We start from the raw sequence: 22,984 nt of genomic DNA, 5'->3' as shown, positions 1-22,984 counted from the left end.
ACAGACCAAAACATTTAATAATTGTAGTAATATTACTGGTCTTGTTTTGTTTTTATTATATGGTTTTGGACAATCCGGTTTACTGGTTTGTTGTACAATGTCTCTAATCGTAATAACCAACAAACATGACATTCACATGTGACACCGCACCGTTGAATTAGTATACGATTTGCGGGAAACTATAACTAATTTTCAACACTATGTTGGGCAAATATCAACGAGGTTTAGTGATTACCATTTCATTCACCTTTGTTATTTTAAAAAGCAGCTTTATCGTTTTTTTTTTGTAACTAAGTGTCTGTAGTCTTTGTTTAGTACTAAACAACTTATCAGTCTTTGTTTACAAGTTAGTGGGTTATAATTCCCAAACAACAAAATATCTAAAAGCTTTCACAAGTCACTTACATTATTTTTGTCGTTATTGTAACGTGTCTTCCTTCATCATTATTATTTTTATATATATCACGTGTTTTTTATTCCTAATAGTCTTTGTTTACTAAAGTAAATATTTCTTTGTCTTTGTTTACCAAAAGTAAATGGTTAATCAGTTTAGTGCCTAAAATAATCGTCTTCTTCACCGGTCCACTACTGGAATCAAGAGAACGAACGAGATAGTGAGCAAGTTAACAAGGTTGTGTCTTTTGTAACGACTTGTTTTTTTTAACGCTGTTTATTAAAATTGATTTGGAACATATTACATGAAAAATACGGCAAATAATGAGAAACTAACGGGTTTTACACACCGGAAAATAGAAAAGATAAACATGATTGATAACAGATTAGCAAAATGATTATGGTTGGTGGAATAGAGAGCAAACACAAAGCATGTGTTTTGTATACTATGATGTGCGACCTCCTATGCGGGTCCTAGAGATGTCTTCCGGAGGATATTCTGTATAAAGATAAAAACAACCTCAAAAGTTGCATGGAAAGAACATGTAAAAAGGTTATTCTCATTCCCTGGAAACTTTTTACTGTCAAAATCATATATTATCTGCTAAAAACGATATGTTCATGAGTATCATGAAGCTCAGAATCGAAAGATTGAGTCTATTATCCACCATATTGTGTACTTAGAATTTAAGAGATAATCGTAAATGCCATACAGGAATGTACTCTCTCTCCATTTGATGCAACTTATCTTCTTGTGGAGGCCATGCTTGGCCATTAGTCTCTACATTGACTTATCTTTTCTAAATCCTCCCATCTATCATCACTAGATTAAAATATCTCCAACGTTACTTCATTTTCCTACTTCAAATCCATTGTTGTTCAATAATAATATTAGAAGCTCAAGCACACTCTCCTGGTCACATCATATATATATAGAGAAGCTCAGGTTTTCATAATATTGTTTTATATATAGCCATGTTCGTTTGGTTGCCGCAGGTACCAACGACAGCGTCAACATTCTGCATCAACTCTTGTTTGTTTCGTTGACGCAGGAAGCTGCGTCTGACGCCGCGTCCGAATGCCGCGTCCTGCGGCTGACGCCGATAAAATCTGCGGTCGCGATATAATATGCGGCAGCGTCAACAGCATCGTCAGCATCTGCGAAACGAACAACAACTGTCCTCATTGACGCTGTCGCCGCCTCTGCCGCTACCGCTAACGCCGAAACCTGCGGCAACCAAACGAACAGAGCTATATATAAAACAATATTATGAAAACTATACTCAACATTCTCAAGTTCAATATCACAAACCGGAGAAGTTGGGTTATCCAAATAAAATAAAATTAGCATCTCTCAAATGTAAACTGGTGATGATCAATGATCATGGTGGCACCAATATATATACACAACTCATATATATATATATGTATAAAGATAAAATAAATGAGATCCTCCAGCTACTTGAATGGTTAAGGCTACAACACCAGGAAAACCTATAACTTTAGAGAATGACAAATCATTTTAGATGATTCGAACCAAACTACCTATCTGCACCTTCGAGACTCTGATCATCATCTTTCTCCAATTTAGAAGATGGATTTGGTGAGTTTTGGTCGCGGTTTTATGATTATGCTTTCGTAAGGCTTAGCTTGTTCAACTTGGATGTAATCTCTTGTTTTCAATACCTGCAAAAAATTTGGCAAGAGGAATGAAACAAGATTTTGATCAAGTGTCTGAAGAAAATGACTACAAGACCAAACTTGTTCTTCTATGATGGTATTGTGCACACATACCAGGGTTTCAAAAAACATTCTAGATGCTTCTTTACGGGTTTTCCCAGCTAAAAGTTTGTCTGCTACAACAACAACATTCTTCCCATTCTCAGCTTCTTTATCAAAAATCGTCTGGAGATACTTCCCCACAGCCCTATAAGGTAAAGAAGAATCAGTTTGATAGTTTGTGGAAGCTTTAGCTTATAGAATGTGGACAAAAACTATTCTGTTACAGACCTGGTACGAGAAGACCATCCACTATTCTCTAGAAGACGAGCTTCATCACCATCTTGTATACCATCGTCCTCCTCATGATCTTCATCTACTTCATCATCATCCACGTTCAAAAATCCTAAATAGTCACAGTAAAATAAACTATAAGCAGCATCTCACAAGCTTGTTTAGTCCAGTTTTAACCAGGTTATGATGAGCACGTATTAGTCACATTTATCAAACTGAGCATACAGACAATTTGGATAGATTAAATTCAAATTCGAAAATAAGTTTAGAAACCTGTGTCATGTGCCACTTCCACGGTATCCGTTTCCTACAGCATAAGATACCAACAAAAAGAAGAATCAAGAGGCATTTCTTTACTTGAATAAAGGACATGAAGCCACAAAGAAACTTACACCATTGTCTCCCATAAGACCATCACCAGAAGGAAGTTCTGCATCTGCTGCACTTTGCATATAAGCCTCCTCATTAAACATCTCATTATGCGGATTCACCCCATCATTATTTGCTTCCACTAGAGGTTCGTTGCAAGTTTCCAAAGCCGGATCACTAAAATCACCAGCTGCTAAGCATCCAGTTTCAATAGAACCAACTGTGATATCGCATGGAGTTTGGTCGTCTATCCAAAACTCGCTGGCTGCAGCTGATGCATCCGTCTTCTTATCTTCACTTGGAAGCTCATCTTCAGCTTTAAAGTCTGTTTCATTGAGAACGGCGTTGTTTTCTACATCGCCTTCAGCAATTTCGATAACATCTTGACCCTCTAGCCCTCCATCATGGTTCCCATGGCATCCTTCCACCTCCACATGATCGAGTTTGTCCTCAGATGGTTGACTGATCTCGCTATTCACTACAAGATCGACTTCAACAGCTGCTGCATCTCCATTGCCTTCTTTTGAAACTTCCAAGTCAGATCTTGTTTCACCAAGCTCATTATCGTCTTTCACTTCTTCCTGTTGGTCATGTGGCTGGGTAGCATCAAACTCAGCAGGTTGAGGATCAGAGCTTTCTTCAGTCGCATTATCTTCCACAGCCCTAACAGAACATTCATTACCTTCCACCACTCCAACAGAAGTATGACGCTCATCGTTCTCGATTACAATGATTCCTCTAAGATCATACGGCTCATTGTGTAGAGATACTAACTCCACTGACATACCTGTTAAAATATTACATGTGTCACTGCAGTTTACAAGAACAATTGAGAGAACTTTTACAGAACGGTCTAATGAACTTACCAGTGAATATAGGCTCTTTCAAGAGTCCATCCTCCAAAGCCTGCCTTTGAAGCATTAAGATCTCAGAAACAGTGCAAGGCGCCTTCTTTCGCACACGGCGTATACTTTCAGTGTTTGTCAGCTGTTCCCGTATAACACTAAAAATAGAAAAAGTAGACATAATCAGAATAAAATGATAAAACAAGTAAAAAATAACAGATATTAATTGCTACAAGTGTGAGACCTAAAAGGAGAAAGACACACACTATTTTAAGTACTGAATCTAGGTGTCTTGCGCCTAAGTGCTCTAGGAGCAATGAAAAAAAAGCTTAAAGGTATAAAAAAGCAAAGATAAAAAAAGGAAAACATACTCGCCAGGCAAGACCATAGGGTCATCCATTAGAACCTTCCTCTTTGTGGCAGTAGAACGAGGAGCAGAAGCTCTTAACCGTTTTGTAGTTGCTTTTTCAACTACAGGTGTAGACCTCATCCTCAGAAAAGATGACTTTCCAACTGTAAATAAGAAAATGAACATTGATTCATAAACCCTTTTGCCCTGCCTTATATAAGGCAAGAGGTAATAATTGTGTAAAAGAACGTAAAACACAACAAGAAAGAAACTGATACCTAAGATGGAAGACAACAAGTCATCATCATCAGGAACAACAGAATCTGCAGTTCTCTTGGACTGAACCAGTCCAACTGACTCAACAGAGTTCAGACTCTCTGCAGTTAGGGTGCTCTCAGTAAACGTGCGTTTTTTTCCAGTAATGTTATTGTTTCCTGCATCCTCGTTACATGTGCCATCTGGTGTAGTAGATTCAACCATGAAACCGTTTTCATCTCCCAGTCTGTTAGGTGGTGCAGCTAATACCTTTTCAGGTGCAGGCACATCAGAATCAGTAGATCCAGTCAGATTCACCAATTGCTCATCAGTTGCGTCTGCGTTATTCAGCTGCTCCTCTGGCCTAGAATCTGTTTCATGATTGACCTCAGTGGCTGACGCAATGGCAAAATGATCTGGCAGAAACAATGAAAGTTATAAGAATACGGTAGGCACTAAGACTTTGCATTAGGTTACATACATAACTCTAGTGATTGCAGTTTGTTTGACAAACCTTGGTTCTCTTCTTCAGGATCTTTAGGGTCTTGAGTTAAACAAGGCTCAGCATCTGACTTATTCGCCACAACATTGGTTCCTGCCTCAGTGATTGCTTGACCAGGATCCTCCTCCATCTCTGCCCTGGTGTGAGAACAACATGGCGAGGTTACATGTACATGCCCTGCCCTCTCTTCCTCCGGCTCATTTTGCGTGTTGGCATTTTCATCAATCAGCGACTTATCCACCTCCATGGGAGTAACTGCTGATTCTCCTTCATTATATTCAGAGGTCAGGTCATTAAGCATCTCATTAGCAACCGGCTCTCCAGAGGCCTTGCTACGTTCTTCTGCATTCAGATCCTCTACCTCCATGTGATCATCGCTTGCCAGCTGCTCCCTGACGCTGGACGAGTTTGGCACCTCAACCAATCCAGGGGTTTGAGGAGCTTGAGCATCTTCAATGATCTCATTACGCAAAGCTAGATCTTCAACCTATCAAAAGAGAGACATTCATAAGAAACAATAAATACCAATAAGCCCTCATGCATTACATCTATGTTGGTACGCACCTGCTCTTGATTGAAATCTCTGGGAATGGCATCAGAAGCTCCTACCATGTCACCCTTTATCTCCGGAGTTGCCGCATCCATATATGCATTGTGATCAGTGCTATTAATAAATACAATATCCAGTATATGAGAATAAAATCAAGAGAAGCCATAGGGAAGCAAAAATACAATAACGCTACAAAGTTAATGAAAAAGAAAACTTACCCTTGAACTCCCTCATCGTCGGATCCAATAACTTCCTTGTCCTGGAATACTTCCTGCAGAAGAATACATGAATGAGAGAAGAGATCATACGCAAAATGTAATAATAAGAGAGGAGACATTCCTATTTCAGATATGCAAAAGCTAGAAGCAAATAAACCAAAAGATTCTCTGATTTTTTTGTCATCTTTCAATATGATTTACTCTATTTCTTTCCCCTAAATGGCATGAATATTATATATTTATTTATGTTCCAATGCAAAATATACCTCGTCAAGCTCCAACGCAGCTTGAGAAGTGTCGCCATCACCAAATCTCTCTGTCAAAAATTATAAAAATTAGTTCTAGTATTTAAGACACGCACAGCTATAAGTATCTAAAGACAAGTAAGCATGAAACAACCACTGACCATCTAACCCAAATTGCGATGTAGAGTATACAACACCATCCATGGTATCCTGAAGAGTGATCTGCTCTCTTGTACTAACATGATGGTCAACGTAATTACTGCTACAAAAACAAAAGGGAGATCAATTCAAGACTCCAAATACCAGAGTAAAATTAAATATGAAGAAACTAACCCTTGAAAGATCTCACTGTCAGGGAGCTCAAAATCATCAAGATCAAAAGTCTCAGGCAAAGTAATCGAGTGATACGGTGCAGTGGACTCTTCAGGGGGCAAGTCAACAGCAGCAGAGCGAAAGGCTTGTTTCACCTTAAGCAACGCCTCGCTGCAATCGTCGAATAGGTAGTTCACCTTTTTGGAATATATACGCACCACACCAAGGAGAAGATGGCTAGACAAACGCAGTGCAATAGGAGCTTCCGGAAAGAGAATAGAATCTGCCACATTGGGAAAGTAAAAAAGATTAAAACTTTGCTTCTGCTAAACGCTAATACGAGAGACCTAAAGGCACTCACCAACGGAGACACCAATGTCAGTATCAGTGATCTGATTCTTACGAAGCTTCCTCTCCAAATGGGCAGCGATCCATATAGTCCCAAGTGGTCCTTTCTTAGCTAATATAAACTGTGAATAAAACATTCCTCTTCTTCAACACCTCACTCAACCTAGCATTTCAACAAAACAAAGGAACCATATGTAAGAGAAACATTTAAAGTTTCCACCTTTCGATAACAGAACCCAAAAATGAGCTAAACCCGATAACAAAGCCTCGAACTTGCTGCGCTCTCGAAGGTCCTAAGACTACTTCACATAGAGTGGAATAAGAGAAAAGGGTGGATCAATTACCTTTCACTGATTCCAAGCTCGATTGAACAGAGTCCTTGCTCTGAGGAAACCCTAATACGCAGCGGAGACTTCAATTTCTGGAGAAGTAGAAATTTTCAGACAAGATCAGACACAAGAAGAGCGAAACTCGCCCGTGAAAGTAATAATTGCAATATGCAAAAAGGTTCGAAAATTTGGATCTTTTGGTTTTGGTTTTTCTGATTAGAACCGAAGGATTTGGTGCGGTAAGAGGAACACGAGTTCAATGACATACGTCATGCTCCTACTGGTTAGGACACGGGTGGCCCCGACATAGTTTTTAGATCATTTATCTCAAACTATATTATTAGCTTTGATTAAAATAAAATTCTTTTATTCAAAACAAGAGTGTTATTCAACCAATGGCTTATAATGTTTGTAATCAATTAAAAATTAAAATTCAAGAATAGTTTTAAATGATGAATTCTAAAATCTATGGAGTATGACTTGAATTTTGATTTCAATCATTTGTTCATGAAATTCCATCACAAATGATTTGAAATCAATTATATATATAAAGAATTTAAAAATTTTACCAGATTTTAAATTAGATTTATAAATCATATCCCCAGTAATACTAGATTTTGAAATAGATTTTAGAATCATCATTCGAATAGATTTTCCTTAGATTTAAACTCTATTAATACATGATTAAAAAATATCACTTTAAGATAAACGACTTCTTCGCCATTTTGGTTACACAAACTTACAAGGTGGCTGTTGAATCTGTGTCCGGTGAGTATTTAGAGTATATGTGAATATGATGATGAGTTATCTAAGAAATGTTTTATTGATCAATCAAGTGACAGATTATAAGAGTGTTTGATAATAAGCAAAAGAAAATAACAAGATTTTCGGCAGATCAAAGAATCAAAGATGAACCCTAGTTCTAGCCGCTCATGTAATTTCTTTTGTTTCTGAATACCTCTTGTGTGTTCTCTCTTCTCTTTTTATACTGAGTTCCTTTTTACCCTCAATTCAGATTGACCTAATTGACTGGACCGGGCTGAACTACTTTTATTTTACTTGTTAAATTAGGATTGGGCTCAACATTTGATGGGCTTTATTGAGGGGTATAATCTCAACCTAACAGTGACCAATCTGATACCAAATACAGCAAACCGGATACATGAAGTAAACCGATATGTGTTGGTCTGGCTCGGATGCCTAGTCTTGTCTACGTTATGAACATCACAAACCCAGTTTCATAACATAGTATAAAGCTCTAGTAACCTAACTTCCCCCAAGATAATACACTAATGTTCAATTTATATATCAATAGCGACATAAATGGTTTGCTACATGAATGATGTAATGAAAGATATAATTTTCAACCAAAAAAAAACATATGTCAAACTGCTTCACTAAATAGGGTAAGGTAGATTCTACGAAACGACCCTCAAATAATTGTACTCCCTCAACAAGCCACCTTCCAAAGTCGGTTCTTAACTCAAGCCTTTTGTGACCGACTCCTATCAAATTTATGGGGGCCACTACCTCTTCTCAAAGAAGACCTCACGATCTTGCATCTCCTGCTAGGAGGTACACACTCCGGGAGGATTGTATTATGAAGGTCACTGCTCAGTTTGTGGCGCGGTACGGGACGAAGTTTACGGGGGCTTTGGCGAGGAGAGTGGCTAAGACAACTCAGTTTGAGTTTATGAACCCGACTAGTGGCAGGTCCCGTTTCTATACATGGTATGTTGAGAGGTTAGCTGAAGTATTAAGGCCTTACAAAAAAGGCGATGCTTTTAATCAAGAAAAAAAGCGTGATGCTTGTATGAACACTGTTCTTGAGGATTTTTTCAGTTGTTTGGATCGTCTCCAGCAAGAGGAGGAGGAGGCATCGGGTGTCGCTTTGCATGGTTTTGTGGATGTTGTTGACTGTTTTGCTTCCATGGATCATGTATTGTACCAGCAGCACCTTACTCCACCAGGATCCCAAGTTCATCTTGGTGCTTACGGTCACCCTTTGATGGGGATGATGCAACCTGCACCACCAAAACTGGGCGTAATGTCTCTTCCTCCACCAATGCCTCTACCTGAACAACGAGAACCAAAGAGACAAAAGTTTGACGTGTCAGATCTTGCTCCAGAAGACCGGTTACACAATTTTCAGGGTTGGTCTACAATAAAGGTTTTTGTACCAAACGTAGGTGAAGTTTTTATTAGATAATAGCTAGGAGATCTAAACAAACTAGCCATATAGTTATAAATGTTGTAATATGATTACTTTTTGGCATGAATAGATTATACTAGGTTAAGATCCACGCCTTGCGCGGGATGAACATTATATATAAAAATTATTTTATATATTATATGTTTATAACATATTATGAAATAATAAATATATATTGAATAATTAAAAAGTCATTATCTACTACTTATATAATTAAATTGGTGCGAACATAAAAATAAATTTTATAAATCGAAAAAAAAAATTTTCTATTTGATATGATATATAATTAAATTTAAATGATAGTAACATATATATTGTATATTTTAATATTAATATTTATTAGATGATGTTTTTTGCTCATATTTGTTTTTTATCATTTGTATCTGTTATAGCAAAAAGTCTAAATTAGTGATAACAAAATTTTCACTGTGGGATTAAAGGTTTAAATAATTTATAATATCTTAAGAAATTAAGTTGTCAATATTTTTTCAAATTTTTTTATCAAAAAAATGTTCAAAGTAAATTTTAAAATTAAGATATTTATGTATTTTTATATGTCATATAGTTTAATTTAAAATGATACATATATTTATATATCTTTTATTTTTGATACTTATTAAATGAGACTTTCAACTTATATTATTTTTTAATTATTTGTATCATGTCATAACAAAAGTTTTAAATCATAGATCACAAAATTTGAATGTGAAACTTTTAACAATTTTAGTAATTTATACTCGTTTTTAAAAATTCAAAATATAATATATAAATAATTTTTTAATTTTTATTATATAGTTACTATGATTGTTTAATTTATTTTAATAGCTTAAAATTAAACAAATATAATTATAATACACACTTATTTTTATCAAATCTTTATTATTCAAAATCATTAATTGTCATATATACTTTAGCCACATTAGGCAATTCCGTAATCTTATTTAAGGAAATAATGAAGCACATTAATAATGTATTTATTGGGGTTTAATAAAAAGCTTATTATATATTTAGATGAACCAACATATTTCTCTAAAGATTCTAAGAATCATTCTAGTGATGACACATGGCTACAAAAAATGTTGCAATGCTTGTCAGACATCGTTCATGTACCACGGACGGAGAACCTAAGGGCGGATAGCTTAGCACGCAGTGGTAGGAAACAACCGTCTTTCGTCGTTCACATGGATGCGGAGTTACCGAATTGGTTTACAGAGTCAATATGAGTCTGTAAATGTTTTTTGCTGTCAAAAAAAAAATTTATTGATGTTATACAGTAGTAGTAATTTAGCATTTTCTCCTTTCTTAAGGCAGCATTCAACTTTAATTAAAGACTAAACACTTTTGAAGTTTCAATTTTATTGTTTTGGGCTTGAATAACGTTGACTTTTCTTAAGCATATACGAAATCGCCAAGACACGTAAGCACACGAACGTAGAATCATAACCGTCCACGTGTCTCATAACTCACAGTCTACTCAATCGCAATCGCTGATTCAACTAAATCCACGCTGTGTACTAGTGCATCGTCGCACCTGATTCCTACCACCGTCACTCCCTTCCGGTGAGAGCACGGACCACGATCGCGCATCAGATCGAATCGAGCGAGAGAGATATTTTCGAATTCCTTTATCGGAAATGCACTGTGACATCGGAACGAAGGAGGAGAGCTTCCCTCTGATTGAGTTCTAGAGCTTCCCGTGAAAGAAGAAGAAACATAAACATGGACGCGGAGCGATCGTCGCTGTGCAACTTCGTTGTGAACTTCCTGATGGAAGAGAACTACCTCCTAACGGCGTTCGAGCTTCTCCACGAGCTTCTAGACGACGGCCGCGACGCCCAAACGATTCGCCTCAAGGAGTTCTTCTCCGATCCTTCTCGTTTCCCTGCCGATCAGATTTCTCGGTATAATTCGATTCGAGGTTCGCCGATTCCTTCGCCTCGCATTGTTTATTTGTCACTCGCTTGAAAATGGTTAGATCGTCGTTGTCAAGTAGTGTTGAGCTATATGGTTGGTAGGTAGTAATTGTTAACTATGCCATGCAGTTGCGGATCCGCAAAGCTTATTGGAGGAGAAAGAAGCGTTATCGGAGAAGGTAGCTATTAGTGAATACGAACTTCGTCTAGCACAGGAGGATATTGCAAGATTGAAAGCTGAAGGACAGAAGAAATCTGATTGTTCTATTGACAAGTTAAAAGGTACTTTACTTAGATGAATGTGTATGTGTGTGCATAAACAATCAGTTCGTGCGGTGTGCAATGAATTTTTTAACTAGGATTGCAGAAATTTAAGTGATGATCGAATCGAGCTTAAGTAAATTGATCCATCACGTGCAGACATTTGAATGTATCTTAAAGTTTCTTCTGGAATAAGTAGTTGTTGCTAATGTAGCTTTCAGTTTCTGTGCGTTAGCTATCTCCTGTTAGCTGTTTTCTTTGGCATAGGTATATTCTGCGTAAGCATCATTTATAATGCATGTTTGTTTTTTTTGTTGCTGTTTCATCTCTCGTTAGAATGGTAGCAAGAAAATCACCAAATCCTCCTGTATTGTTTGTTATTTCTCAGAGTTGGAGGCAGATGAGTTTGGAGACAACAGACCAGAAATTCAACGGAAAAAGAAAGATTTTTCCTTTACTGATATAGGGCCTTTGAAGAACAATGAACGTCGGGATTTAAATTGTGCAGTGAAAGAGTATCTTCTTCTGGCAGGTTACAGACTTACAGCAATGACTTTTTATGAGGAGGTATCTTATTAATCGTATGTCAATTTGTTTATACCTTTTCGTGTTTACTGAGATCTACCTTGAATAATATTAGATTTTTGGCGTCATTGTGTATGATCTGTTTATCAGGTGACGGACCAGAACTTGGACGTTTGGCAGGACAGTCCAGCGTGCGTGCCTGATGCCTTGCGCTATTATTACTATCAGTACCTTTCATCTACTTCAGAAGCTGCTGAGGTTATATCCTGATATCATAATTTTCATGCACACACTTTGAATTGAACTGATGCTGTTAGAAATATCACTACCTAGAAACTTAGATCTTTTATATCATTGTCTTATACAAAACTCACTTCTCTCTCTCTTTTTCCCTCTGCATTTTTTTCTTGGCCATTTCTATATATTTAGATGCTATTCTGATTGTGGAGTGAATATGTAGAACAGGATCTTGATTTTAAATGTAACCTTTTGTAGTTGAGAATCGTACTAACCATTAAAGTTGCACTTTGAGGATTTACGAGGATTAAAATCCACTTTGAGGATATGAATTTGAATTCTCATTGTTCATAATTTTTGGATGCAGGAGAAAATAGCCATGCTTCAGGAGAATGAATCATTGAAAAAAGAGATTGAGAGGCTAAACAAAGAAAAGGATGGGCTACTTAAGAGCAAAGATATATTCGAAGAGCAAATCAGTGCTTTTAACAAGTCTACTGAATCACTTCAGAAGGATCTTAGGGAGAGAGAAAAGCAGGTAGTCTTTTTTTTAGACTGGATAATTTAAAGAAGCGGGCACTTTCATATCTGGAAATATAAATGCCTGAAATGACACTGATAGTATTCAGGTGCAAAGTTTGAAGCAATCATTAGAGCATCAGAGGAGGAATCTCAATGACTGCAGAGCAGAGATCACATCTCTTAAAATGCATATTGAAGGGTCTCGGGCTGGTCAATATGTGTCAGCTAGTGAAAGTGACGCTGTGCAATCCCAATCCGTGGAAAATGTCGAGAAACAGAAAAGCGCTCTGCCAGTGGAAGTTGAGAAACCAACAATCGAAAAGGATGGTGGGTTGATTACTGAGAGTTCTATATCTAATGAGAAAGGGCATACGCAAACAGAAGACGGTCTTGTGAAGGAAGAGATAAAGAATATAGTTCCTGATCAAAGAGAGGTGGCAGCAGACGCCAGCAGTATATCTAATAAATCCTTGGATAGTACTTTGGAGAACCAGAAAGAAGTCTCAAACCATCTGTTAAGTCCATCAAATGGTAATTATTCACCCAGTGACCTTGAAAGCATCTTGAAACTGGATTCTGGAATTGGTCGTTCAAAATCGGAAAATGCAATTGTGGATACTGCTTCTGAGGAAACGGTGAGTCCTGACTATACTTTTAAGAGTCTACTTTTCCATCGTGAATACTCTGTTATTTTCATATTCTTTTAGGGATCTAGAATATTTTTGAAAGGCACCTTTGTAGTTAGCAAAATTGGTAGAGGTCCATGTAGCTGTCTGTTTTCCTTACGCTATGCTAATGCTAATGCTAATGCTATTTTGTGTCAACATAACGTAATATGGGCTGTTTGAATATTTTTTTTTTCATTCCGTTACAGGGATTAGGAACAATTCAGATACTTGCAGATGCTTTGCCGAATATTGTTCCATATGTTCTGATAAACCATCGAGAGGTTCGAGTGTTTTTTTTCTTTCAATTTTACCGTTCAAAACGGTGGATGGAATGTTACTGATTTGGTTTGTTTGACCTATAGGAACTCCTCCCCCTGATGATGTGTGCAATCGAGCGGCATCCAGATAGCAATACAAGAGACTCCTTGACCCATACATTATTCAACCTGATCAAACGTCCAGATGAGCAGCAGAGACGGATTATTATGGATGTATGTTACTGTTTTAACTTAGAAGCCTTCTTTGTGCATGATTAAGACTGGTAAGGTTTTGAGGTTGAGGCCTTTTACTGTTTATCTCAGGCATGTGTTAGCCTATCAAGGAATGTTGGGGACATGAGAACAGAAACAGAATTACTTCCACAGTGCTGGGAACAGGTTAATGCTACTCTTGATTTTACGAGTTGTATGTCTCTGCTTTAACTAAAATTTTGGTAAGAATGGTAACATGCTGGCTGTGGTCTATTTCAGATAAATCATACATATGAAGAACGCAGGCTACTAGTTGCTCAATCATGTGGGGAGCTTGCAGAGTATGTCCGCCCTGAGATACGCGACTCTCTTATTTTGTCAATCATACAACAACTCATAGAAGATTCTGCAACTGTTGTTCGAGAGGCTGCCGCTCATAATCTTGCGTTGTTGCTTCCTTTATTCCTGAACACAGACAAATATTTTAAGGTCAGCTTCACTAAATTTGCTTCGTAGCACTGTGGAAAAGAACTCTGACTGACATGGCTACAGTATAAACTCTAAAACAAGCCAATTACTAAATTTATAGGAGAAGATGGTATTTTTACGTTGGCATGAGACTATAAGCACAGAAGTTCCGTTAATATTAATAAAACCGAAATGCTACAAGACTAACTTTTCTGTTTGATTATTAGGTTGAGGAGATGATGTTTCAGTTGATATGCGATCCATCTGGCCTGGTAGTTGAAACCACATTGAAAGAACTACTTCCTGCGGTGATAAAGTGGGGTAACAGGTTGGATCATATCTTGAGGGTTCTTCTTTCCCACACATTGAGCTCTGCTCAGGTACAAACTCGATGCATTTCCCATTTTAAGATTGTGATTGAGAGTGGTTGCTTGCTATATCTATTTAAGTCATTTTCACTTGCAGCACTGTCCACCCCTTTCTGGAGTTGAAGGGTCATTGGAGTCTCATCTACGAGTCCTCGGTGAACGGGAGCGATGGAACATTGATGTCCTACTAAGAATGCTCATGGAGTTGCTTCCAGCTGTACACCAGAAGGCGATGGAAACATGCCCTTTCTCTTCTATCCCAAAGTCAGAGGAATCGGCAGTCTCTGTTTCCTTGCTTGAGACCTATGCCGAGTAAGCTTCTTCACCCTCAACAACTCTTGACACAATTTTTTTTTCTAGTTTTTGACGTCTTCTTGTACATAATCTACTGTGTCTTGTCTGAATGAAATTTCTGACCAGGGGACGTTCTGAGTGGCCTATGTTTGAATGGATGCATGTTGATTGCTTTGCTAACCTGTTACAGTTGGCATGCATGTTGCCCCAGAAAGAAGATCATTTGAGAAATCGGATAACAAAGGTCTGGATTGTGTTTGCACTTGTTCTCTTATCTGCTATTGATCTTGAGAGTGTCAACACTAACTTACAGAAAAACTCTGCATTGATCTGCAGTTTCTCTTAGCTGTGTCTGAACGTTTCGGAAATTCCTACCTAACCCACATTGAGTTACCCGTGTTCTTGGTGGCCGTTGGAGATGATTCAGCTGATCTTCGTTTCTTGCCTTCTGCAATCCATCCAAGGATAAAAGGTTACTTAATTTCTGGATTATAGCGACACGGAAATTTCTTAAACAGTGTCTGACATAGATTCTTGTTTATTTTCTTCAGGCCTGAAACCCAGAACTGCTGTAGCCAATAGACTCGCCACTCTATGTATTCTACCGCTTCTCTTGGCAGGAGTTCTTGGTGCACCAAGTAAACGTGAAGAGTTAACAATCTTCTTACGACAACTCTTAGTCGAGAGCAAAACAAAGGAAAACCAGTCCTCAAAGCACAACAACGAGGTTTTGGATGCTGTTCGCTTCCTTTGGTGCGTTTTTCTAAGCTTTAGTTATTTACTATAGTTTCCTGGAACCGCGTCTTCTTACCAATGAGCTCCTCAAACATCGCAGCACATTTGAGGAACATCATAACATGATATTCGGCATTTTGTGGGAAATGGTCGTTGATTCCACTGCAGAGCTCAAAATCAACGCTGCTAAGTTGTTGAAGACCATCGTAAGCTTTTCCACAACACACATTTCCAATGTTTTCCCCCTCGATTATGTACTTATAGATATTAAATTGTGCAACAGGTTCCATATATTGATGCAAAGGTTGCTTCTAGCAATGTTTTACCTGCATTGATCACTCTTGGCTCAGACCAAAACCTAAATGTGAAGTACGCAAGCATAGATGCATTTGGATCTGTAGCACAGCATTTCAAAGTTGACATGGTATCGCACTATTGCAAAATGAACTCTTGAATTATCTGAAGATCTGATATCTATGGCTAATCAATTCATATATAATGCAGATTGTTGATAAAATCCTAGTCCAGATGGATGCTTTTCTCGAAGATGGTTCTCATGAAGCTATAATCGCAGTCATTCGTGCACTCTTAGTTGCTATTCCGCACACAACAGAACGGCTTCGAGATTATCTTTTGTCCAAGATTTTCCAGCTTTCATCAAGTCCAAGTTCTTCAACAGACGTAACACGTCGCCGAGAGAGAGCTAACGCTTTCTGCGAAGCCATTCGTGCACTCGATGCAACCGGTAAGAGTATCAAAATCAAAACTTTCTTCTTTAGCTTCTTACATATCTTAATGTTCCAATATTAACTCGTTTTTGTTTAAATTCTCAAGATCTGTCTCAAACGAGTGTCCGAGAATACCTCATTCCAGCGATCCAAAACCTACTGAAAGATCCAGACGCGCTTGATCCAGCTCACAAGGAAGCTTTAGAGATCACAATGAAGGAGAGATCAGGTGGGACACTTGAAGCATTCAGCAAAGCCATGGGTGCGCACTTGGGAATTGCATCATCTGTGACAAGCTTGTTTGGAGAAGGTGGCTTGTTGGGGAAGAAAGAAGCAACCGAAACCACCCCAGTTGCACCGCCATCACCTACACTTCAGGGACCTGATTCACCAAAGGCGGTGGCTGCTGCTCCCATTGAAGACAACAGATTCAAACGTATCATGAGAGGCAACTTCACTGAGATGCTAAGGAGTAAACCCAAGAACCCAGATGAGACACCGCCACAAAATCACTAAACTAAATATAAACCAGGTTTTTTTTTTATTTTAAACATTTTTACTAAGTATATTCTTGATACATGCAGAAACAAAATCATGTTCTTTTGTACTATCTCCTTTCCCCTTTGGAAACTGTCTATAAGTTCTTTTTTTCTTTCTATGAGTTCTTTCTTACACCTAAATAACTAAAAGACTGATGTTGGTGCCATTACAACAGTATTACACCTGAATAACTACATGTATTATATTCAGAAAATGTGACATTACATGATAATTACACAATCAATTACTTGATAAATATAATTCATCGAAATACCACAGTAAATGTAAAAAATACTCTGTGATCAGCTTCAAGTGAACGTATCTGCCTTGGTAATTTTCTTACAGCTTCTACTACTTGTAAAGCACTTTGCATCAACATAGCTCAGAAGCAGAGCCTTGAAGTTTTACCAAACTCAACTTCAAATCTTCAATGGCTCTTTCTCTCTGGTAAGCAAAGAACTTCAGTGACTGCAACAACAACAAAACAGAGAAAAGATTCATTCAAGCTGTCTCTCTCAGTCAAATCAATGAAAGGATATTCATTTTACTTACGCCAAGTCTCTGCATCAAGACAGATCTTTGCAACGCTTTTCTTTTAGTCAAAAGATTCTGTGCCATTAGTTTCGACGAAGGACGTTTGTAGTTCCTGCCACGGTACATGAGTATTGCATGTCCTTCTTTAAGTTTTTCGATAGAGATTAGTACTCCATTGCTCTCTGCTTCAAGTGATTTCGCTGTGTAAACAACTCTCGAGAAAAGCTTCTGCATAGTGATCACTTTCGCAACCTCCCTGTGCTTCCAATGCTGATGCAGACCTTCCATTACACCATTAAAGACTCCTCTTCTTCCAAGAACCAAGCTGCTGTTCATCTTCAGTCCGATTCTTCTCAAGCATTCTCTTTCTTCATTAGTCAGTATCTCAATGTCATCGTCAGGCTCAGATGGTTTCCATAAAGAATTCAATTTGAGTAACTCCGTTGTTGTCTTCTCTATCTTTGATTTCAGCTGAAAAAATAGAGCAACACACATGACTTATATTCAGTAAGCTGAACTAGGCGCTGAGATTTTGAACTGAACTAACTAAATTTCAAACCGAACTAACCAAAATTATCCAAAATCAAAATATAACCGAAATCAAAAACTTCGGTAGGATTTTAAAAAAACTGGACTAACCGATTACCAAACAAAACTTTGTTTCAGGTAAATTTATGTTAAACCGAACTAACCGAAAACCAAACTATCCGAGAACCGAATTATCCGAACTACCCGAACTGCATGCCTAGGCTAAACTAAAAGATGCAAACCGTAAGTTAAGAGGCTTACAATGGAAAGCTTGTGTTCTTGGCTTTTGAGTTCCTTATCTAGTTTTACTTTCTCAGCTTCAGTCTCCAGGTTTCCCATCTCCATTTCACCAAACTTCCTCTGAAGTTCTTGAAACTCGAATAAGGTTCCGGTCTTGCTTGTTTCCTCCAACTGTTCACCATCTGCTACCACCTCAGAGATCTCTATATCACTCTCACGTCTGGTCTCTTCAAAATGCTGGTATCTTCTGAGTAATCTCTCTCTGTCATCAACCAAATCCGCAACTTCATCAGATAGAAAGTCCTTCCCTCTGAATAGTATTATCAAGTATTTGTTTCGTAGTATCAAAACTCCTCCAGTGAGATGCTGAAAAATTTGATAAAGCCCAAAGATTCTCATCAACCACAACTATATCTAGAAACTAACCTCAGTAAATAAAAAAAACTTACCTTCAACTCATCTGCCATTTCCTCATTGTTTGTGTTGAGAGCTCCCCACTTGATTGCAATCTTTGCAATAACACACTTCTCCCATAGTTTCAAGATAGCAGAAGCTAAACCTTGAAGCCCATGGTTCCTCCCTTCACAAGTTAAGCAAATTATAATATCAAATACAATCAACTATAAAGTCAAGCAACTATAAAGACAGTGAAGGCAAATTTACCAAGGACGAAATGAAACGGTAAAGCTTGAGCAACGTTTCTCAAGTAAGTAAGCTCTTGGTCGCTCAGCTTTGCTCTAGTGTTAGGTGGGCAACGTCTAGAAGGAGTTCTATATCCATCAACCACTTGAGGAAGCAAGTCAGCATCAACAGGAAACGGTCTTCTCATCCACCAATCCACATATCTAGGCCCCAATCCATTCAGTAGCCTCTCACCTTCTCTCACGTACAACGATGAGCTAATCTCATCTCCCCCCTCCTTCACACATACTGATGAATCACTCAATGGTCCTCGGTAAACAACGAGAAACTCCTTCTTGCTCAACACAACCAACCCTCCAGTCTTCAACTATTCTTGAAAAAACATGAAAAATGAGATTTATTTAAGTGAAAGTATAAATAAGTTAAAACAAACAAACAAACCTCTAAGATCTCTTGAGCTCGCTCCATGTTACGACAAAGAGGGACATCAAACCTCACCATAGCAAGCTCGTTCTCCTCCCAGACCGATCTAATATCGTTCACAACCGTCTCCGTAACTCCTGCTTTTCGAACATTCACCCATTCTCTCATCTTCGAGCCTTCAAGTCTCAGTCTTTTCAACAACCCTTCGTCTAAGATAAGATCAGCCGTCGTCAAGACTCTCTCTTTCTTCCTCCTCCTCAATATGAACTTCTCTTCCTCCCTCTCCCAAGGCATTCTCCTCCTCCTCCTCTTCTCATCCTCCTCCACAACCCCACCTAAGGACTCAAACTCGCCTCCATAATCGTCGAGCTTCTCAACGCTGCGGACGATCTTCTTCATGGCTTTGCTTCCTCTCACGCCGCTCTCTCGACGGTTTAACGCCTTGAACGTCTTCTCCTCGGCGTTCTGTTTCCTGGTGCTCTTGTGGTGATGTGAAGTGTTGATAAGCTCGTCGGGTGGGAGAAAGATGGGACCTTTCATCCATGGAGCTGTCGGGACCTTAATCGCATTGTCGGGGGGTTTTGGGTTTTCATTGAATTGATTAAAGTTTGGAGCTTTGGAGGTGTGTGGAGGGTTCTGGTTTGGGTTTAAGGAGGAGATGGTGGTAAGTGATGGCAATGGTCGCACCGAGACGAAGAGAGGAGTTAGCATCAGTAAAGTCTGCACCTTTGAGTGTTCTGTTCGCAAAAGTTTTAACTCCAAAGGCAGAAGTTAGAAGAAGCTCTTACACAGAACGATGAGATGGGTATGGTATATACGGTTTAGGCGAACCGTCTCTTCGGTTATTATTAGGCGTTTGGTTCTGTTCGGTTCCATTCCAGTTTTATTCGGATTTGAACAATATTTGAATCGATTTGGTTCAATCTTCTTTTCGGATTGGGTTTGGATAAGGTTATACAAAAATGTCCATATAACTTGCAAAATATTAAGAAAACAACTAAAATTCACCAAAAAGTTTTTAAAGTATGTAAATTATTTTTCAGAAATTATAAATAATAGAAAACTTTTACTTTTACACTTTCTTTGATACTACTATTCGACTTTTCCACCAATCAAAAAAGATTTTCATAAATACCACATTCATTACTGTAAAACACTAAACTAAATTTACTTATCTTCAACCTATTATCATCTATTATCTTCTATCGAGATTCATCTTTTCTCTCATTCGAAATCTATCGTCTCTTTCTTTCAGCAGCCGGTGACGAAAAACGATTACAAAGAATCGAGACTCAAACCCTCAAAGATGTCGATTCCACTCCACAATCATATGTTTCTAATTTTTGTATTTTTTGTTCATTTCAAGTATATAAATTATTTTTAAAAAACTATAAATAACCAATTACTTAATCCAACTAGTAATATTCAAATTAATCGAAGTTTATGTATAAAAACTACAACAATTTCCAGAAACACTTTAAGATATCTAAATTATCAAATTATCTTAAGCTATGTAAAAAATTTACAATATTCAACTTACAATATTTTAAAATATTAATTTAGATTTTAATTCGATTTAGATAATACCTTTATATCCAAAAACCACAATTTTTAACTCTTAGATCCCATTAAAATATTCTTTTAACTGTTCGGATTTTTGGATTTTATCAGCTAGTTTTGGGGTTCACTGGAAACACATACGGTTTAGGCGAACCATCGGTTTATTGAATGGTTAAATTTGATATAATATTTACTGGCTGAAAAAAATTCACAAACATTTAAGTAATTACGGACCAGACCCAAGAACTAGAGGATAGATTCTTAACAAAGGTTCTAAAGTATCTTCCGTGAACTTCCTCGCAAATAAAAAACATTTCGAAGTTGTAGTATTCTCCCCATCACGGCTATAATAAGCACACTCCTCTGTAAACCTGATACGGTTAAGAAACTCATCGGTGATATCAGGCCAAATAAACCGGCCAGGATGTGGACCGACTCTCGACCAGTCCACCCAAGTCAAGGTCCGGTTTGCACTCATTTCTCCATGGAACATGTGAATGAGAGTCGGGATGTAATGCTCGTCCATGTAACAAGGCGGTTTGCAGTGCTGGTCGAATATTTTGTAATAAAAAGTGTCTGCTAGTATATGAAGAGCAAGCTCACGGGTTGTACTAAACCATTGTGATCCTTTACGCCAATGTGTAACGTTTATCTGTGGATACATTTTGGGGTTGTAACGTCCCCGACCGGACTTTCTTGGATCGTCGAATGAGCCGATGAAGCTGAGATTTGTGCCGGTTAAGTAATCATAAATGGTTGTGAAGTCAAAGAGTGGGATGCAAGAATCTGACAAGAGGACGAATCTTTGGTTTGATTCGTCGAGGAGAGCGTTGGCTAAGAGTCTTTTCTCTGCGTCTACCATTGATGATGTTCCCCAGTACACTGGCTGTTTCATAATGGTTCACGAATGTAAGTAACGTTATCGTTGCTTTACTATTACAAAGTTAACATAACAAACAAAATGTTCTCGAGTTTAATGTTTATAGGGTTATTGAATCTAGTTTTGTTGTCACTTTAAGTTTTTACTTAAGAATTTATGAGAAAACATGGTTTATTATACATTCATTTAATATTTCCCAACAAAATCACTCGGTGCGTTCTGTGACAAATTCTAACAGGATGCAAATATGTTCAACACAATACTACATTAACTCCTTTAGAATTAAGCGACAAAGAGTTAGCATAGCCTTGGTTCTCTCAATAATGGAGAAGTTAAGGAAAAAATCTTTTTTTGTCAACATCATAAATTATTTGACAGAAATAACATCATAAATTACTTTATTATAGTTTTAACTTGTGAGACAGTTAGAACTTCAGACTATACAACAGTGCATTTTTTTTTTTTTTTTTGCAAATCACAAGTCACAAGCTTCTTTAGATGGAAATTTTTAGAAGTTCTTTTTTGTGGATTAGTAGTAGTAATATACACGTTAAAAGCTTCAATTCATACAAATTTTATATTTTGTTCTATATATAGTAAGAAATGTAATGTTGAGTATATACTTGTTAAAACTACTTTTATTATAAGATGATCTATGTTATTATCTTATTAACATGATTAAAAATGTATATATGTTAGAATAATATCAAGTGGGTTCACGGACAATTATGCAAGGGTTGCAAATCAAGATCAATACACGTGCCACGTGAAAAAACCAACCTGTCAGCCACATTAATAGATGTATACAATTTGGTAATGTAAGACATCTAGATGTACTAATCATACATATGGTAACTGCATGAAAGTAATTAAGCAAAGAAGACGAGGTAAAATAGCTGTTAATTATTAATTACCTGGCTTGGGATTCTTCTTGAGTAGAAGACAGAAGTTTCAGGGTAAGAATCTTGAAAAGATGGATTAGTATGAACATATATGGAATAAAACCCTTCATGTCCTTTAAAGAACTTGTCCCACAAAGCAGCCAATGGGAGTGCGCCGCCAGTCATGAACATGAAAGCCACTTTCACAACCATCTTCTCATCATTATTATGCATTCTTCCAAACCATGATGATGAGGATGGTGAGGATGATGGTGATGATAATGAAGAGACCTTGGTAAAGAGTTCTTGATCACTCATGTCGTGTTGAAGCTCTTGTGTTTGTAGCACTTGTTTGATCTCCATCATTGTTGAGTGGTGGAATAGCACTGTTGACCATAAGGGTTGTTCTGTCTTCGGCGTGGACATGTGGAAGGCTTTTAGTTGTAGATAAAGGAAGACACCAATTAAGAAACCGGTGACAAAGAAGAGTGAGCGTAATACATGTCTACCACTTTGAAAGAGAATCAACCTCAAGGGTTTTGAGATCATCAAGTGTTCTTCTCCCTTCTTGATCTTTTGATCAATAATGCCCATGGTGCAGAGAGAGAGAGAAGAGAGGGAGAGAGA

The 22,984-nt window shown here is 37.7% G+C and overlaps 4 protein-coding genes across 8 annotated transcripts; 1 reads left to right on the top strand and 3 right to left on the bottom strand.

The window, feature by feature from the left end:
* Positions 1 to 1,666: 1,666 nt before the first annotated feature.
* LOC103851033 (sister chromatid cohesion 1 protein 4) lies at positions 1,667 to 7,670 on the bottom strand. Of its 3 annotated transcripts, XM_009127856.3 has the most exons (17): positions 7,472 to 7,670; positions 6,744 to 6,820; positions 6,413 to 6,562; positions 6,073 to 6,334; positions 5,901 to 6,001; positions 5,761 to 5,810; positions 5,495 to 5,547; positions 5,291 to 5,390; positions 4,739 to 5,213; positions 4,248 to 4,640; positions 3,992 to 4,133; positions 3,642 to 3,778; positions 2,799 to 3,562; positions 2,680 to 2,713; positions 2,404 to 2,518; positions 2,188 to 2,320; positions 1,683 to 2,079 (listed from the first exon to the last, which is right to left on the bottom strand). In XM_009127856.3, exons 3-17 carry the CDS (start codon positions 6,534 to 6,536, stop codon positions 1,981 to 1,983), a joined length of 2,982 nt encoding a protein of 993 aa, XP_009126104.1. In that variant the 5' UTR covers positions 6,537 to 6,562; positions 6,744 to 6,820; positions 7,472 to 7,670; the 3' UTR covers positions 1,683 to 1,980. The 3 variants fall into 3 exon arrangements, with proteins under 3 accessions (XP_009126102.1, XP_009126105.1, XP_009126104.1); XM_009127854.3 differs by lacking the exon at positions 7,472 to 7,670 and having other exon boundaries at positions 1,667 to 2,079; positions 6,744 to 7,261; XM_009127857.3 differs by lacking the exon at positions 7,472 to 7,670 and having other exon boundaries at positions 1,667 to 2,079; positions 5,901 to 5,998; positions 6,744 to 7,255.
* A 2,989-nt stretch (positions 7,671 to 10,659) lies between these two features.
* On the top strand, positions 10,660 to 16,787 carry LOC103851032 (RAB11-binding protein RELCH homolog). Of its 3 annotated transcripts, none has more exons than XM_009127852.3 (19): positions 10,660 to 10,858; positions 10,983 to 11,135; positions 11,503 to 11,681; positions 11,790 to 11,897; positions 12,244 to 12,414; positions 12,506 to 13,033; positions 13,273 to 13,347; positions 13,429 to 13,557; positions 13,648 to 13,722; positions 13,816 to 14,025; positions 14,232 to 14,384; positions 14,470 to 14,684; positions 14,793 to 14,910; positions 15,003 to 15,138; positions 15,218 to 15,419; positions 15,502 to 15,607; positions 15,685 to 15,825; positions 15,906 to 16,146; positions 16,236 to 16,787. In XM_009127852.3, exons 1-19 carry the CDS (start codon positions 10,660 to 10,662, stop codon positions 16,643 to 16,645), a joined length of 3,549 nt encoding a protein of 1,182 aa, XP_009126100.1. In that variant the 3' UTR covers positions 16,646 to 16,787. The 3 variants fall into 3 exon arrangements, with proteins under 3 accessions (XP_009126100.1, XP_033140085.1, XP_009126101.1); XM_033284194.1 differs by having other exon boundaries at positions 10,688 to 10,910; XM_009127853.2 differs by lacking the exons at positions 10,660 to 10,858; positions 10,983 to 11,135 and having other exon boundaries at positions 11,531 to 11,681; positions 12,499 to 13,033.
* A 22-nt stretch (positions 16,788 to 16,809) lies between these two features.
* LOC103851031 (chloroplastic group IIA intron splicing facilitator CRS1, chloroplastic) lies at positions 16,810 to 20,002 on the bottom strand. Its single transcript, XM_009127851.3, has 6 exons — positions 19,055 to 20,002; positions 18,635 to 18,980; positions 18,421 to 18,551; positions 17,993 to 18,337; positions 17,222 to 17,674; positions 16,810 to 17,137 (listed from the first exon to the last, which is right to left on the bottom strand). The coding sequence occupies exons 1-6, from the start codon at positions 19,745 to 19,747 to the stop codon at positions 17,042 to 17,044; spliced, it is 2,064 nt and encodes a 687-aa protein (XP_009126099.1). The 5' UTR covers positions 19,748 to 20,002; the 3' UTR covers positions 16,810 to 17,041.
* Positions 20,003 to 20,683: 681 nt separating this feature from the next.
* LOC103851030 (glycosyltransferase BC10) lies at positions 20,684 to 22,951 on the bottom strand. The gene is made up of 2 exons (XM_009127850.3): positions 22,391 to 22,951; positions 20,684 to 21,482 (listed from the first exon to the last, which is right to left on the bottom strand). The coding sequence occupies exons 1-2, from the start codon at positions 22,949 to 22,951 to the stop codon at positions 20,823 to 20,825; spliced, it is 1,221 nt and encodes a 406-aa protein (XP_009126098.2). The 3' UTR covers positions 20,684 to 20,822.
* Between the last annotated feature and the right edge of the window lie 33 nt (positions 22,952 to 22,984).

Source organism: Brassica rapa, chromosome A02 (assembly GCF_000309985.2).
Source record: "Brassica rapa cultivar Chiifu-401-42 chromosome A02, CAAS_Brap_v3.01, whole genome shotgun sequence".
Taxonomy (NCBI): domain Eukaryota; kingdom Viridiplantae; phylum Streptophyta; class Magnoliopsida; order Brassicales; family Brassicaceae; genus Brassica; species Brassica rapa.
Note: the sequence above shows the minus strand (reverse complement) of the source record. Positions and strands in the feature narration are given on the sequence as shown.